Source organism: Zalophus californianus, chromosome 10 (genome assembly GCF_009762305.2).
Source record: "Zalophus californianus isolate mZalCal1 chromosome 10, mZalCal1.pri.v2, whole genome shotgun sequence".
Lineage (NCBI taxonomy): Eukaryota > Metazoa > Chordata > Mammalia > Carnivora > Otariidae > Zalophus > Zalophus californianus.
The window spans coordinates 90,815,752-90,830,550 of NC_045604.1; the positions used below are offsets into that span (position 1 = coordinate 90,815,752).

Genomic DNA, 14,799 nt, shown 5'->3' on the forward strand with positions numbered 1-14,799 from the left:
CTGAGCCACCCAGGCGCCCCTTCATTCATGTCTTAAGTATTTTCTAATTTCCCTTTGATTTCTCTGATCCATTGGTAGTTTAAAAGTATGTTGTTCACAATTTGGTGACTTTTCCAATTTTTTGTTACTGATTTCTAAATTCATCAAGGAAGATAGTTTGTATGATATCTTTTAAGATCTGTTGAAACTTAATTTGTGACTTATGGTCTCTCCTTAAAAATGTCCTATGTGCCCTTGAGAAGAATGTGTATTATGTTGTGTAGAGTGTGCCTTATATGTTGGCTTATTGTGTTAAATCCTCTGTTTCCTTAGTTATCTTCTGTCTGGTGGTTCTATCCGTTATTGTGAATGGGGTATTAAAGTCTCCTAATTTCCCGGAATATCTTTTCTCCATCCTTTCAATTTCAACCGTTTGTGTCATTGGATCTCAAGTGAGTCTCTTGTAGACAGCATCTAGTTCAATCGTGTGTGTGTGTGTGTGTGTGTGTGTGTGTGTGTGGTTTTTTTTTTTTAAGATTTTATTTATTTATTTGACAGAGAGAGACACAGTGAGAGAGGGAACACAAGCAGGGGGAGTGGGAGAGGGAGAAGCAGGCTTCCTGCTGAGCAGGGAGCCCGATGCGGGGCTCAATCCCAGGACCCTGGGACCATGGTATCATGACCTGAGCCCAAGGCAGACGATTAACGACTGAGCCACCCAGGCGCCCCATCAGATGGAATGATTTCTATCATCTTATCTTCAAGTTTGCTGATTCTTTCTTCTACTTGCTCAAATCTGCCTTTGAATCCCTCTAGTGAATTTTTCATTTCCATTACTGTGCTTTTCAGTCCCAGAATTACTGTGGTTTTCTCTTTAGTTCTATCATTTCCATTTTGTTCACACATTTTCTTGACTGTCTCTACATCCTCTTGTTCTTTTGAGGTCTTTAAAACACATTGTCTAAAGTCTTTGTCTACTATATCTGCCATTAGGTCTTTCAGGGACAGTTTCTGTTTTTTTCCTTTGAGTGCCCCATATTTTCCTCGTTTTGTATGCATTGTGATTTTTTCAACAGCAGACATTTGAGTCTGATAATGTTGTAACTCTGGGAGTCAGATTCTCACCCTTTTCCAAGTTGTGCTGGTTTTATTGGTTATTGTTTTTGTTCCTTAAATTGTTGCAGGCTGTGTCTGTGCTGAGGATTAGCCTGAGGTGTAAACCTAAGGTCTTCTCAGGTCTTTTCTGAGCCTTTCCCTGGGCATGCATAGTCACTTTCTAGTTTTCTCTGTAGATGCAATCAATTTTTTTTAAAATATCCTAGTTTTTAATGTCTCCCCAAAGGGGAAAAAGTGAAAAATGTACGAAGTGGGGTGGGGAGCATGCCAGTGCTTTAAATCCTACCCTGGCAGTCAATTCAGCCTCAGCTGGAGAAACTTACAACAATGGGGGGAGGTGTGACACCGGCTGCCCGCCCCTGCACCTCTGGCCAGAAGCAGCAGTCAGCATACATTTCTGATATTTCAAGAGTCTTTTTGCCCACCCAGGTTCCTGCAAGCTGTTGCAAGCTGCTCCATGAATATGGCTAGTGGTGGGGTACTTGCTACTGTGCTAGGAGCCGAAGTTGACGCAAATTGCCAGCAATGGACAGTCCTGGTTCTCCCTGGAAGTTACAGGCCTTTAGACTCTGGAGTTCTAAAATGGTTACATCAGACCAGTTCTGCCTGTTCAATTGGTGTCTAGGTCCGGAGAGATTTCTGGTGCTTCTCATTCCACCATCTTTCCAGAATCTTCTTAAACTTCACCTATTCCTCACTTGAAATCACCTGAATCAGTACTAAATTTCTACATGAATTTGAACCTGTTTCTGTTCTAGGATTTGGGATTTTTGCATCTATGGCAGTTTTTAATTGCTGTTATAGCTTGATATTTTCCTGTTAAGAGACTATTGCCCTCATTGCTCCTTCAGAATTTCCTTTTTTCCCCCCATTTTTTCCTACATGAACTTTAAAGTTAGCTTGTCTGGTTCTTGGGGGTAAATGGTTATTGGGATTAAGTTTAAAAATTGGTTAAATTAAGTACAGACTATAACACAGAGACTTCGATCCAAAAACATGGTTTTATGCCTTCCCATTTGTTCCAGTGGTCTTTGTGTCCCAGTTTTCAAATTTTTATCACTTTAGGTCCTACAGATTTTAGAAGGTTCACCTCCTGAGTATTCTTTCCTTCTGTTAAAACATATATATATATACACACACATATACAATCTGTATGTTTTATTATTTTTAAGATTTTATTTGAGAGTGCACACACACAAGCAGGCGGAGGGGCAGAGAGGGAGAAGCAGACTCCCTGCTAAGCAAGGAACCCAACTCGGGGTTCCACCCCAGGACCCTGGGATCATGACCTGAGCAGAAGGCAGACGCCTAACCAACCGAGCCACCCAGGCCTCTATACCCACTGTGGGGCTTGAACTTATGACTCCAAAATCAAGAGTTGAATGCTCTTCCAACTGAGCCAGCCAGGCCACCCCACCTCTGTTATATTTTCTAACTGTAGTTGCATGTAGGAAAGCCACTAACTCCAGTTATTATGTTGAATGTTTTTCAGAGTAGCTTTTAGTTGATTCTGTTGACATACCTGAAAAAAAAGTTTTGTTTCTAAGTAATCTCCATACCCAACATGGGGCTTGAACTCAAACCCCCGAGACTGAGTCACATGCTCCACCAAACCAGCCAGGCAACCTGAAGGTTTTGACTCCTTGTCTAACTTTTTTGTTGGACAAAACTAATTTGTCTAAATGTTTAATTGTAACTTAATCCTTTGTCTAAATGCTCTAAGTAGTATACCCAGGATATTAACTATGGTGAGTAAATATCTCAAACCTAAGGAGTATGTGGAGTGTTCGATTTAGCAGGTTAACTTTACCATTTTAAAGAGGTTAATGAGAATCCACCTACTCCGATTTTAAGAACTTGTATCTGAAATGAATTGTAGATCTCAATCCCAGAGATGATTTTTCCCCCCTTATCATTTGGCTTATTCTTGGTATGAGCTGCATTGTAGATGCCCTGACACCACCCTTGCATTTTTTTTTCTTTTTTTTCAAAGATTTTGTTTATTTGACAGAGACACAGCGAGAGAGGGAACACAAGCAGGGGGAGTGGGAGAGGGAGAAGCAGACTCCCTGCCGAGCAGGGAGCCCGATGTGGGGCTCGATCCCAGGACCCTGAGATCATGACCTGAGCTGAAGGCAGACGCTTTTTAACGACTGAGCCACCCAGGCGCCCCACCACCCTTGCATTTCTGTGACAGTAAGTTATTTCCAATATCTTCACCCTTTGCAAGACATCTTAGGGTGGTTATTTTTTTAACATGCTACTGCAATCTGCTACTAAGGATTTTAATTCCTATCATGCTTTGTCAGGTTTTAAATCAATACTTCAGAAGCTATTTGGAGGCTCATTACATGCTGAAGTTTAACCCTTGCATTTGTCATAAAGATGTGATCATAGTTCAACCATGAAAATACCTGGACCTTTTCTTCTCTAATAACTGGTCTGTTGTAATTTTCTTTCCAACCAGTTTTAAGGCTTATGTCATTTTCCTTCATCGGTTGGTATACCTTACATTAATTTTTACACCTTATTTTTGTTTTTAACAACTATTTCCTATATTCCTTAAGTTTATTTACTTTCCTATTTGAATTTAGTGTTTAACTCCTCCGTCCTTATCGGTGTGTTTCAGGCTATGACTCCCCATGAGCCCCATCATTCCCTGTGGTCACTCTCCATGACAAGTCTCCCCTTTATAAGGGGCTCATACAAGAGATGAACAAACTCTCAGTCAACTTCAGAAATTTTTTTACTCTTTTCAGGCTCATGTTTGTTAACAATTAGTACCAAGAACATAATATACCACCATCCTGTTAAACTACATTACCAAATATTAGATGTTTTTCTTTTTGGTGGTGGGGCATGCACACGCCATCACCTAAACCTTCAGATAGTGGCTCTAAGTGCCCAAACCAGATCGTGGAAAACCCCTCAGGTAGCAGAATTTCACATCTTGCCCACCCCAACTTACTCTGAATTTTTCTTTTTTCCTAATCCTCTAGGGCTGCACGATCCACCAAGGTCGCCATTAGCTACATGTTCCAAATGAGCGCTTACACTGTGGCTGGTCCAAATAGCAAGTGTCCTAAGTATAAAGTGCCAGATCTTGAAAACTGAGTATTTTACATTTTTTATAGTAACGTTTTTTATTATATATTGCTGTTTTAGCTATTAGGCTAAATGAAATATATTTTTACCAGTTTCTTTTTACTATCTCAATAAAGGACATAGATGACTGCACTGTTCTCCCAGGCAGTGCTAAGTTCTCCCTCCGTCCGTCGGCTCCCTTCCCTGATGCCGTGCGAGGCTGAGCGCACACACAACACTGCCTTCCTGTAACCCTTAGAAGACAGTAGCACCATGATGCCAGGTTAGTGTTAGTATTTATTTTAAAAATACACAAAATATAAATTTTTTACATCAAAGTGTGATAACCTCACTTATACATTGTTCCATACTTACCTGGTTTGGTTTGTATCCTTATGCAAACATTTATAGATGGATTTGAGTCTGATTTTTTGCTAGGATTCATGTAAACAGCTGAAACTGCTACATAAAATTGTCTTAAAAGGTAAGGTGGCCACAGAAACCCAGCAGTGAAACAATTCGATTTGGTTTAATGAAATTGACAGAAGTCTTAGCAGATAGATAATCGAGGACTAAATACTGGCTTCTAGGCATTTTAAATATTTAAAACCTTGAGGTTTTCTTCATCTTGTAAACATAACTTTGAAAAGTAAAATATTAAACCATGATTTTCATCAGCCTGCCTGTGGTCAGTATACACTCTCTTTATTACGAGAATGAACCAAATAATAAGCAAAATACATCAAGAATTTCAAATTATACTGTAATGAAGGTCCCGGCTGCCCTCTGTCCTGGGAGCGATCTAACTTCAGCTGACCCTGCCCCTGGCTGAGGAAGATCCCCGCTGGCTGCCAGACAGCACACCGCCCCAGCCGCGACACGGTCAGTTCCTCTTGCTCCGGGTCTTCCGAAGCAGCAAGACCACTGGCACCTCCGCCGGCTCCGCCGTCCTTCCTTGGGCTTGGCGTCACTGGGTTAGTGGTTTGTGACTACTGTCAAGACTGTACCGTCCCTTTAAGGTACCACATGCCGCCATAGCTTACACAGCAGTCCTGGGAAGAGAGAGGAACGTGTGAAGGGCAGACTTTAGCAGGAAAGGCAGCTACTGCGTCCTGTGCAGAACGCTACAACCCAGTGTCTGATTAATGGACGGAGCACAAATGGGAAACCAAGGGCTGCCCTATCACGGTGCTGCGGTAGCTCTCAGGGGCTCTGAAAAATGAGGAACCATAAATGAATGTGCTTTGCAAGCACAAGATTAAAAAAAAAAAACTGTCCATAAGTGGACCCAGAACAGAGGTGTCTCATAAATAGCACCAGGTTACGCCCTCGGATGTCTGAGGTCATCACGATGCAAAGGAACGGTTAGCAGCTTTCCGTGTTTCAGGGTTTTTGCAAACACGGTATTTTGTACCACAGTCAATTCATAAAAGCATTATAAGTAGTATACTTAGGTACTTTCATATACTTGACAAATATTCCTTTTTAAACTAAATTTAACTTAAAAATTGATTCTACTGAAATCAAGTGGTATAAGATTCAAAAGGGGAGGGGAGCCAGGACTCTCAGGCCCGGTCACCTCAAGGGATGACCCACTAGATTATTTTTTGAAGGTGGCATCCACATCTGACTCAGTTCAGTCCTTCTGCCCGCACCCATCATCATCAGATGGAGACCCCCTGGCTGGGGAGTGGGCCGGATTTAAGAAACACACTGCAGGCCTCCACCTGAGATGGGGAGGAGACTGACAACACAAAGCAGGTTTACCTTTAGCACTTTATCCACCTCCTGTTTACTCAGATCCTCTCCACACTCCTGAGTCAGCCGTGACTGGATCATGTTCCGGCGTACCCGGTAATTTTTGGAAAAGATTTCAAGCAAAACCTGTCGGTGCTTTAGTAGCAAAAATATGTTATTGTGGAAAACAGTCACCTAAAAGAGAACCCCGGGGGCACCTGGGTGGCTCAGTCATTAAGCATCTGCCTTTGGCTCAGGTCATGATCCCAGGGTCCTGGGATCGAGCCCCGCATTGGGCTCCCTGCTCTGCGGGGAGCCTGCTTCTTCCTCTCCCACTCCCCCTGCTTGTGTTCCCTCTCTCACTGTGTCTCTGTCAAGTAAATAAAATCTTAAAAAAAAAAAAGAACAAGAAATCCAAAGCTATGGACCGAACTCCACACTGCAGTCTGTGTACACCCGGGACTTGACTTGTTTAAAGATGAATACATCTGACCAATCGGTCATCCCGAGGCCCCAAGAAGAGAAAAGCCAGGGACGTGCTGGCAGAGGAAAAGCAGTTTAGACTTGGTGTTTCATGGTAATTAGGAGGCAGGGTAAGATACCATCTAAGCTGTGAAGACAGGGCCGGAAAGCTTTGTCATGTATATTTTAAAAAGTAATTGTCAAATCCTTTGAATTTCCTACTCTGTCAGGACTAGAAAACTCCGATGCCATGTCTTCTAGCCAAGAGCATGCAGGCTAGCTAGCTCAGGACTGCTCTTGCGCTGGGGCCCCTGCCGAGGCCTTTGCGGGGGGGACACTCCCCACTTCCTCCCCACCCCTTAGGGATAGGACCTGGGAAAGGGCAGACTAGTATTTTAGCAGTTTAATCTTCATCCTTAACGTTTAGGCAAGTTCATGATTTAAGGAAAATTCTGGACCTCAGGGTCCATGAGCATACTAGACAAGACACTGGTGCTGGTTTAACTCCTGCTATTTTGTTCACTGGACACTCGGGACCCTTCCTGCCTGGGTGTGAGAGGAGGCAAAATGGACCAATTTCTCTTAGAAACCAGCACCCAAGATCTGGTAAGAACTCCTTTTAATTCTTACTGCCAGAGGCCACGTGAGAAATGACCATCACTGGTTCCTGAGCCTGGCTCGATGGCAGAATTCTCTGGAATGTGGCTCAGTTGGTGAGGCATCTGCCCAGGGTCCTGAGATCGAGTCCTATGTTGGGCTCCCTGCTCAGCGGGGAAGCCTGCTTCTCCCTCTGCCCCTCCCCCTGCTTGTGCTCTCTCTCTTCCAAGTAAAAAAGCTCCTACAGAGCTGAACTAAATCTCTGGCGTCAGTGCTAGGAGCCTACATATGTTTTTTAAGAGAGGATTCTAATGCAGCTCATCTAGACCGGCAATCGGGAACCACTGGTTTCGGCTCAAAGGACGGGCCCATCCAGCCTGTTTAGCAACACACAGAGACACGGAGCCAGAATATCTAAAATTGGGAGTGGCTGGAAAACCTGAAGCATACATTCTGTGCTCTGGGTCTCCCTAAAGGCCTCACCCCACCTCCCTGCTCTTGGGGAGACAGCAGAAGAGGTCACCTTACCTGATCGCTCATGTCTCCAGACTCCCAGAGGGCGAACACCTTCTGCTCATCTGGGGACGCAGCGGTCTGGGGGGGAAACTAAGCAAGGCCTGGGTGTGAGTTGTCGGTCTTTCCCACACGGGTCCACCTTGCCCCCCCCCCCCCCCACGAGCAGTGTGCATGAGTCCCATTCAGGGAGTGAGCCCATGTGAGACCAGAGGTTCCAATTCCAGCTCCTGCCACTCCCTAGGCCTTCAGTGGGACGGAGCAGGACCCACCCAGCCCGAAGCCCCCAGATTCACTGGACAAGGAGGGAAATCTGTTTTCTGTTGCTCCCAACAACTTGGCATCGGCTCCCCTCCATCAGCCAGTATCGCCCTACCCTAAACATAAGCCCTCAGACATGTCCTGAGCAGCACTCCCACTCCCATACTGCCCTGGGAGTATCCTGGGGATTCCTTCCAACCCCTTCCCTCAAGGGCTGCGTCAGTACAGGTGAGAGGCCCTGCCTGCCTCCCAAGCAACCCACACCACTTGGTTCAGCAGGGTCCGAAGGTGGACCAAGAGAAGGGGGCCAGGCTCAGGGCACCTGGTAGAGCAGTTTCCAGCCTTGACCCCACAACACAAGCAACAGTGGGAGGTCCTACCACATAAAGCCCCTGGAGGACTATAACCGTACAGTCTCATTGGATCATCAGAAACCAGAGAGGCAGGAGCAAGGTGCTGCAGCCTCCCACTCTGCAGGGGGAGAATCCAGCTTAGAGTTTACTCAGTGTCTGGGTCGCACATCTAATACGTAGCAGAACCAGGGTTAAATTCAAGTCCGTGAGTCTACTCACTCTCCCTGGACCTCAGCACCCTGAGGCCAGACACATCGGACGTCTTTTCCTCCACAGACAGGACCATTCTATATGGTCCCTACATCAGGATCAGGGGGAGGGAAGTCAACGGGAGCAGCAGAGAGGGGCCGTGGTCTCCCAGGACGCCAGCCCCAAGAGGAAGGAGCGGGACAAAGGTGACTGAGAGCAGCCTACTTCACACCTCTCTCCCAACCACCCCAGCAGCCCAAGATGGCCTAGCTAACCCTGGGCAGGCGCCCCCTCCCCTGCCTGGCCCAGCTCCGAGAAAGGGGAGCCTGGAGCTAACTAGGCCCACTTGCTGGGCGGGCAAGGGTGGCTCCAAATAGGGCAGGGCCCCCAAGCCCTGGTACCTTTCATAGGAAACTGCACCACGGAGGCTCCCTGCCACGAGGGCCAGATCTCCTGGGACAGCCTAGCCAGCACGGGATCCAGGGCCTCTCGTCCTAGTTTCTGTGTCTCACGTACACAAAGATGGCCCTCGCCTCAGATCCCCGGAGGCTGCAGGTGCTTCTGACCTTGGACTGCAAACGTCGAGGCTGTCTTAAGAGGCAGCTGCAGCTGCAGCCCCACCCCAGTCCTGTTTGCTGCCAGGTCTGGGCAGAGCCTGGGGGGAGAGAATGAGCAGCACCACTTCCTGAAGCCCCAGCCTGGCCCTCTCCACCCTCAGCTGCTCCGGGGGCGGCTTCCACTCCAGGGCCCCTGCCAATGCTGGGACCAGAAGCCTGGGCTGTGGGTGGCTCGCGCTGCCACCTGCAGGCCCCGCAGCAGAAATGCTGAGCACGCCAGTCAGCTAATCTCTAGCCAGGGAGGCCTGCCCGAGCCAGGGCACGAGCCATGGGCTCGGGTCAAAGGGGCAGCGCATCCCAGGTAAAGCAGAGAAGATTTCAGCCCTGCAGTCACTATACTGAGGTTCCAGTTCCAGCTCTAGCACCTCCTGGGTATACGACCTTTACACAAGCTCATTTCATGTCTTTGAAGGTCGGTTTCGACACCTGCAAATTGCAAAAATCAAACGATGACAGAAACGAACTCAGCCTGAGAAACCGCAGGGCTGACGGGGCCCTGCACTGACCAAGGCCCTGCTGTAGGCCAAGCTACGGGTGAGCGCCTTTGGACATCTCCAGGGGCCCTTACCCAAGTCCTAGGTACCAAAGCCAGCATTTGCCCACGTGAGACGAGGAGGCAGAGCCCAAGAGGCCCAAGATCACACAAAGCCAACCCACGAGAGCCAAGATTCAGACCAAGGTCAGCACTCCTCCCGAGTTCCCATGCAACCTCTAAACAACTGGTTCCCCCAAAGCAAGAGGGGCACAGGCCACTCCAGAGGGACCCCGCTTGTTGCCTTTCTGCCAGGAAAGGGGCTGCCTGCCGAGGAGCCCTCCTGAAAGGCAGAGGGTGGCCTCGCATGTACGCACGTCCGGAGGCGCGGCTCTACTTACAGGCACCAGGATCTGCTTGCAACCGGCGGCCAGCACCGTGTCCTGCAGCATGCGGTCTGAGATGCCGCTGAACAGCGTGTGGCCAGGGGGCAGGCTGGCCAGATGCAGGTTGAAGAGGCGCTTGAGTTCACTCAGCGTGAGCACGAACTGTCTCTGGAAGGTGGCCTCCACGAAGGCCCTCAGTTCCCGGGCCACGGGGGTGCTGGCGCAGCCTGGCAGTGGGTGCCCGTTGAAGCTGTCCCCGCCGGCCGCCCGCCCGCTAGGCAACCCGTTGGCCAGCCTATTGTGGAGGCCGCCACCGAGAGAGGTGTCCATGGGCTCCTCGTCTTCCTCTGCATCTTGATCTTCCTCGTCCTCTCCCTCACTCATGGGCTCCTCCTTGATCCGCACACCAGGCAGGACCGCGGACACCCGCATCTGCTCCTTCCTCCGCTGCAGCTCGCGTTCCAGCAGTGCGTGGTTCTGCTGGGCCTTGCTTTTGGCCGCCTGGACCCGCTGGTCCCCAGAGAGCAGTGCAGCAGACCCTGTGGGGAGAGGAGCGCTGCTCTGGAGGGCTCAGGGACAGCGCAGAGAAGGGCCCTCCGCCCCCCGACAACCCCCACCAGCCCGACGGGGGGCACCCTGCTCCCCAGAGGAAGGGCCCGGGAACAACGCCGGCCAGCCAGGGCTGAAGCACGCTGCGGTCCTGCCTTTCACCCCCACCGGACTTGGGAGGGATGGAGCTCCCCCTGCCACAAGGAAAGAGACAGAAGTGGGGAAAATCAGAATCCCACGTTGGGAGAGCCAAACCAGGACAGGTTACTGCTGAGTCCCTGCCAGTTCCTCCTGTCCCACCGCCACCTTCTGCCGACCTAGGAAGGCCTGCACCCCAGCACAGCCCCAGAGTTCAGAAGCCCTCAGTCCCCGAGGCCAAGCCTTAAGCTGAGGTCTGTGGGGAAGGGGGAGGAAGGCACAGAAAGGACACCCAGTGGTGAGAGCAACGAGCCCCCTCCGGCCCGAGCCCTGACAAGCCCCCGCAAAGCAGGCCTCCCGGAGCCGGGGCTGGGTTAGGGGCCGGCCCAGTCCAAAGCACCTTGCACACCTGATTGTCCATCTGGCTTCTTTGGCAAGCCTTCCTTCACAAGATTATACACTTTTTCTAATCTGAAAAGAAGAATAAACTCTCTTAACTTTACAGTACGTCCCCTGTCACCGTCGAGGCAGGGACATCCTGGTGACTAAGATGCTGTGTGCACGGAGCCCGGCTGGCCCTCCCCACAGCGCACAGGCCCCACGCCCACCGGGAGCCGCCGGGCTGGGGCGGGCAGCGGTGATCCACAGGAGCCCAGGCTCCTGCTCCCTCAGCCCCTCACAAACAGACACGCCAGCTCTGATTAGCAGGGGCGGCTGTACCAGGTCTGCACTGGGGGGTTCTGGGATCGAGCCGCAGTGCCCACTGGAGGGGAGGAAGGGGTGCATGGGGCCCCAAGCGCGCCTGGGGGGCAAGGTGGCTATGGCCTGGCCAGCAAGCCCTTACTTGGCCTGGATGCCTGTCCACAGCATATGCTGCCGCTGGACCACGTCTGGATGTTTCTTGATGAAGTCCCCATCGGAAGGCAGTATGAACTCCCAGCCTTTGTTGACCCTCACCACAGCCATGTGCTCTAGGAAGTCCTTCACGTCCTCCGTGCAGAGCTGAGGGCAGGACAAAGGTGAGCCCCACAGGCCTGAAAGCCACCCGGACGGCCCGGACCTCCGACCAACAGTGGCACTTACTTTAGTCACGGCGGCCACCTCTTTCCTCACCACCCACCGGCTCTGCGTGAACTTCCACATCTGAGGGAGAAAAGGCAGCCTGTTTCTAGGACACAAAGACGGGCTGCTCCCAAGACCATCCCCCAGACTTCTAGTTGTCCTGGGGCCCTGGGATGAGGGAAGACCGTCCCCGACAAGAACTCAGGTTGGACCAGCCGCCCCCTTCCCAGGCCCTCCTGACAGCATCCCCATGAATGAGACGGGCTGATGGGTGGTGGCAAACAGCACACGGGCTCCAGTCAGCAAGCTCAGGGCGGATATCCACCGCACTCTGGCCCCAAGACAAAAATAAAGTGTGGAGGCACCTAGCCGCTAACTGTCCAGAGAAGCTGGGACATCTGCTCAGGCAGGGAGAAAACACAGGCGCTCGCTCGAACAGCTGAAGGGCTGCCCTGCGCACATCATGGTCACTGCGGACAGCTTAGGAGACCGATTTCCCTCAAGGGAGGCAGTGCAGATCCCAGCAGCCGGGGTTTAAGCCCTTGAGACGGATGCCTGGGCCGGGACTTATGGGTGAGGACAGGGCAATGGCGTGAAGGAATGAGCTGGCTCAGGAGTTGCCAAACCCACAGCAATAACGTACAAGAGAAGCAGGCCGGCGCAGGACCGCAGGGGATGGCACTGTCAGCCCCCACCCAAAGTCGGTGCCGTGCAGGGGTTTGGGCCCAGTGATACCAGACTGTCCAATTATTCGCTAATGAGCTAGAAATCTGGTTTGTACCAGGATTTTGAACTGTAAACACTAATTCAAGTGAACATTTAAAAAAATCTGCTCAGGCCAAATGAAACATGTTCCCTAGCCAGAGTCCACCTATGGGCCTCTGGCTTGTAATCCCCAGGCCAGAGGAAGGCAAATGTTCTTATGAAGTCTAAGACTCCAGGATTCTGAATCGAAGGAGAAAGAAAAAGGGTCCACAGCGACCCCCTGCCCTCGCCCTAGCCACACAGACCTGCCCTCCTCCCACTGCCCTGCCCGCCACCCCCTCCCAGATCCCTGCCCCACTGACCGGAGGCCAGAGAGCCTGGGCACTTACAACAAAGTCGCGACCGCGGCAGAGCACCTCGGCAGGCACGCCACTGTGAGGGCTGGAGGAGTCCTTGGGGTACAGGATGTCACTGCCAATGAAAGCAGGAGCAGCAGGTCAGGCCCCCTCCCAGCCCCTCCACTGCCTGCAGGGCCCCAGCCCCAGCTCTAGGCGCCGGCCCAGCCCAAGCCTCTCCAACACGGCGGGCACAGCTGCCCTCGGGGCCGCCCTTCTAACCGCAGAGCCTGGCTCTGTGAACATGTATGTAGAAGAGAAGCCTATCCCCCAAGAATCCTTCCTCCCAGCCCATCACGACCGTCCATGCACACACTGGACCAGCCCCAAGGCCCACTGCAGTCAGGAAGGGCAGGGGTTCAGAAACAGGCCACCCCGGGACTCTGGGAAGACAGCGAGTCCCACAGGCAGGGCGGGTGTGAGGCCTAGAGAGAGCGGCTAGGAAGCAGGACTTAAGGCCTCACCACCTGACGGAAGGGACGGGTGGGCAGTGTAAGCGGGGGCTAGAGGGGTCAGGGACTGGGACCTGGATGGGCCCCGAGGCACGAGTGGGGCTGAAGCCTTTGGAGTGAATGGGACCAACAGTCCAGCTCAGAGAACTTCAGGGCCCAGGGGCAAATGAGCTGCCTGCTGAGGCTTGCAAGTATAACCTTGACCAAGTTCAGCCACAGACCCTGTCTCTCTCACACGAACATACACACCCACACCCCCCGAGACCATCCTGTGCCCGAGGAGCCTCTACTCTCCTGCGCCCACTCCTTCTGCCGGGAGACCTCTCTCCTCCCCTCCTCAATCCTACCTGGCAACCAACTAATATTTTTCCTTCCAGCTCGAGCTCTGTGTCCACTCCCTTCCCAGAAACACGCTGTGGGGACAGGGACCATCACTGCCACACGAAGGAAGGGAGCCGCTCGGCAGGTACTGAGCGAGCGATGAGCATGGCGTGCGCCCCAGACCTCTGCTCTTGGGGCGCTCATCTGTAATGGTGCCCACCCCCACCGCACACATTTCCTGAGGATGGGGACAGCACGTGAATGACAGTGGGGCACAGAACGCACCACAGAGCCAGATTTAGTGAACGAGGTGTGAGTGCTGCATCATCTCCTCACAGAAACCCAAAGAGACCGACAAGGGAGGAGCACCACCCCCAGGCCACTGGCAAGACCCAAGGGCTTGCGGCAGGACCCGAAGCACTGGGGCAGAGCGAACACGCGCGGCCCGGGGGCCCCACCTTCAGGTCACTGGGACAGACCCCAGGCTGGAAGGGCAGAAGCACCAGGGCCATAGGCGGTGCTGGGCAAGAGCTCAAACCCCAGTTCCGGGGCTGCCTTGCTGCCAGACGTTTGCCAAGTCTCTACCTCTCTGGAGCAGTGTCCTCGCTCATCCTTAGCATGAATATACCTAGGTGGTCCCATTTAGCGCCATCCAAAGGCCTGCCATAATCAAGCACTTGTGTGTTTCCCGGTGCAAGGGCGCCACCAGGTGGCAGCAACGTGAATAGCCTTTACAATTCACGGTCAACCAACCAACAAGACGGAGTTTCTGCAACGAAGTACTTAAAAAATTGGAACAATTCGTATTTTGAGATTGTTCACCTTACACCACACTTTCTAAAAAGCCTTTATTAATGTATTTTATGTTACACTATTTAAAATTAACATAATCCAGAGGTGCCTGGGTGGCTCAGATGGTTAAGCGTCTGCCTTCGGCTCAGGTCATGATCTCAGGGTCATGGCATCAAAGACCCGCTTCGGGCTCCTGGCTCAGTGGGGAGCCTGCTTCTCCCTCTCCCTCTGCCTCTCTCCCTGCTCATGCTCTCTCTCTCTATCTCTGTGTCTCAAATGAATGAATGAATGAATAAATAAATAAATAAATTTAACATAATCCAGGTGAACATAAAATGCAGCCACACTTATTAGCAAGGGTCTAAGATGTGCCAGGCATTATACTGACTTCCAGGGACGTGAAGGAGGGTCAACACAGAAGTCCCTGCCCGCCTCGACAGTGACAGTCTGGTGGAGGGATCACAGAGAGAAACTCCTGAAAGGCATCAAGCCATATGCTCCGAACCCCACGGGACATGTGAAAGGAAACTCACACTCAGACACATCTTAATGAACTGTGGAAAGCCACAACAAGAGAAAATCTCAAAAAGAGCCAGAGGAAACCAAGAATAAAGACAGT

At 51.3% G+C, this 14,799-nt stretch overlaps 1 protein-coding gene across 6 annotated transcripts in view; it reads right to left on the reverse strand.

Moving 5' to 3' along the window:
• Positions 1–4,463: 4,463 nt before the first annotated feature.
• POLR3E (RNA polymerase III subunit E) overlaps positions 4,464–14,799 on the reverse strand; it is a 30,845-nt gene continuing 20,509 nt past the window's right edge. For 4 of the 6 annotated variants that reach the window (XM_027612375.1, XM_027612378.1, XM_027612374.2 and 1 more), the window contains 8 exons: positions 12,610–12,691; positions 11,537–11,596; positions 11,298–11,455; positions 10,854–10,924; positions 9,782–10,305; positions 7,504–7,581; positions 5,947–6,072; positions 4,464–5,231 (listed from right to left, as the gene is read on the reverse strand). In XM_027612375.1, coding sequence (XP_027468176.1) covers positions 5,175–5,231; positions 5,947–6,072; positions 7,504–7,581; positions 9,782–10,305; positions 10,854–10,924; positions 11,298–11,455; positions 11,537–11,596; positions 12,610–12,691 — 1,156 coding nt within the window. In that variant the 3' untranslated portion in view covers positions 4,464–5,174. The remainder of the gene's footprint in view (positions 5,232–5,946; positions 6,073–7,503; positions 7,582–9,781; positions 10,306–10,853; positions 10,925–11,297; positions 11,456–11,536; positions 11,597–12,609; positions 12,692–14,799) is intronic. The other 2 variants (XM_027612376.2, XM_027612380.1) reach the window with 1 other exon arrangement.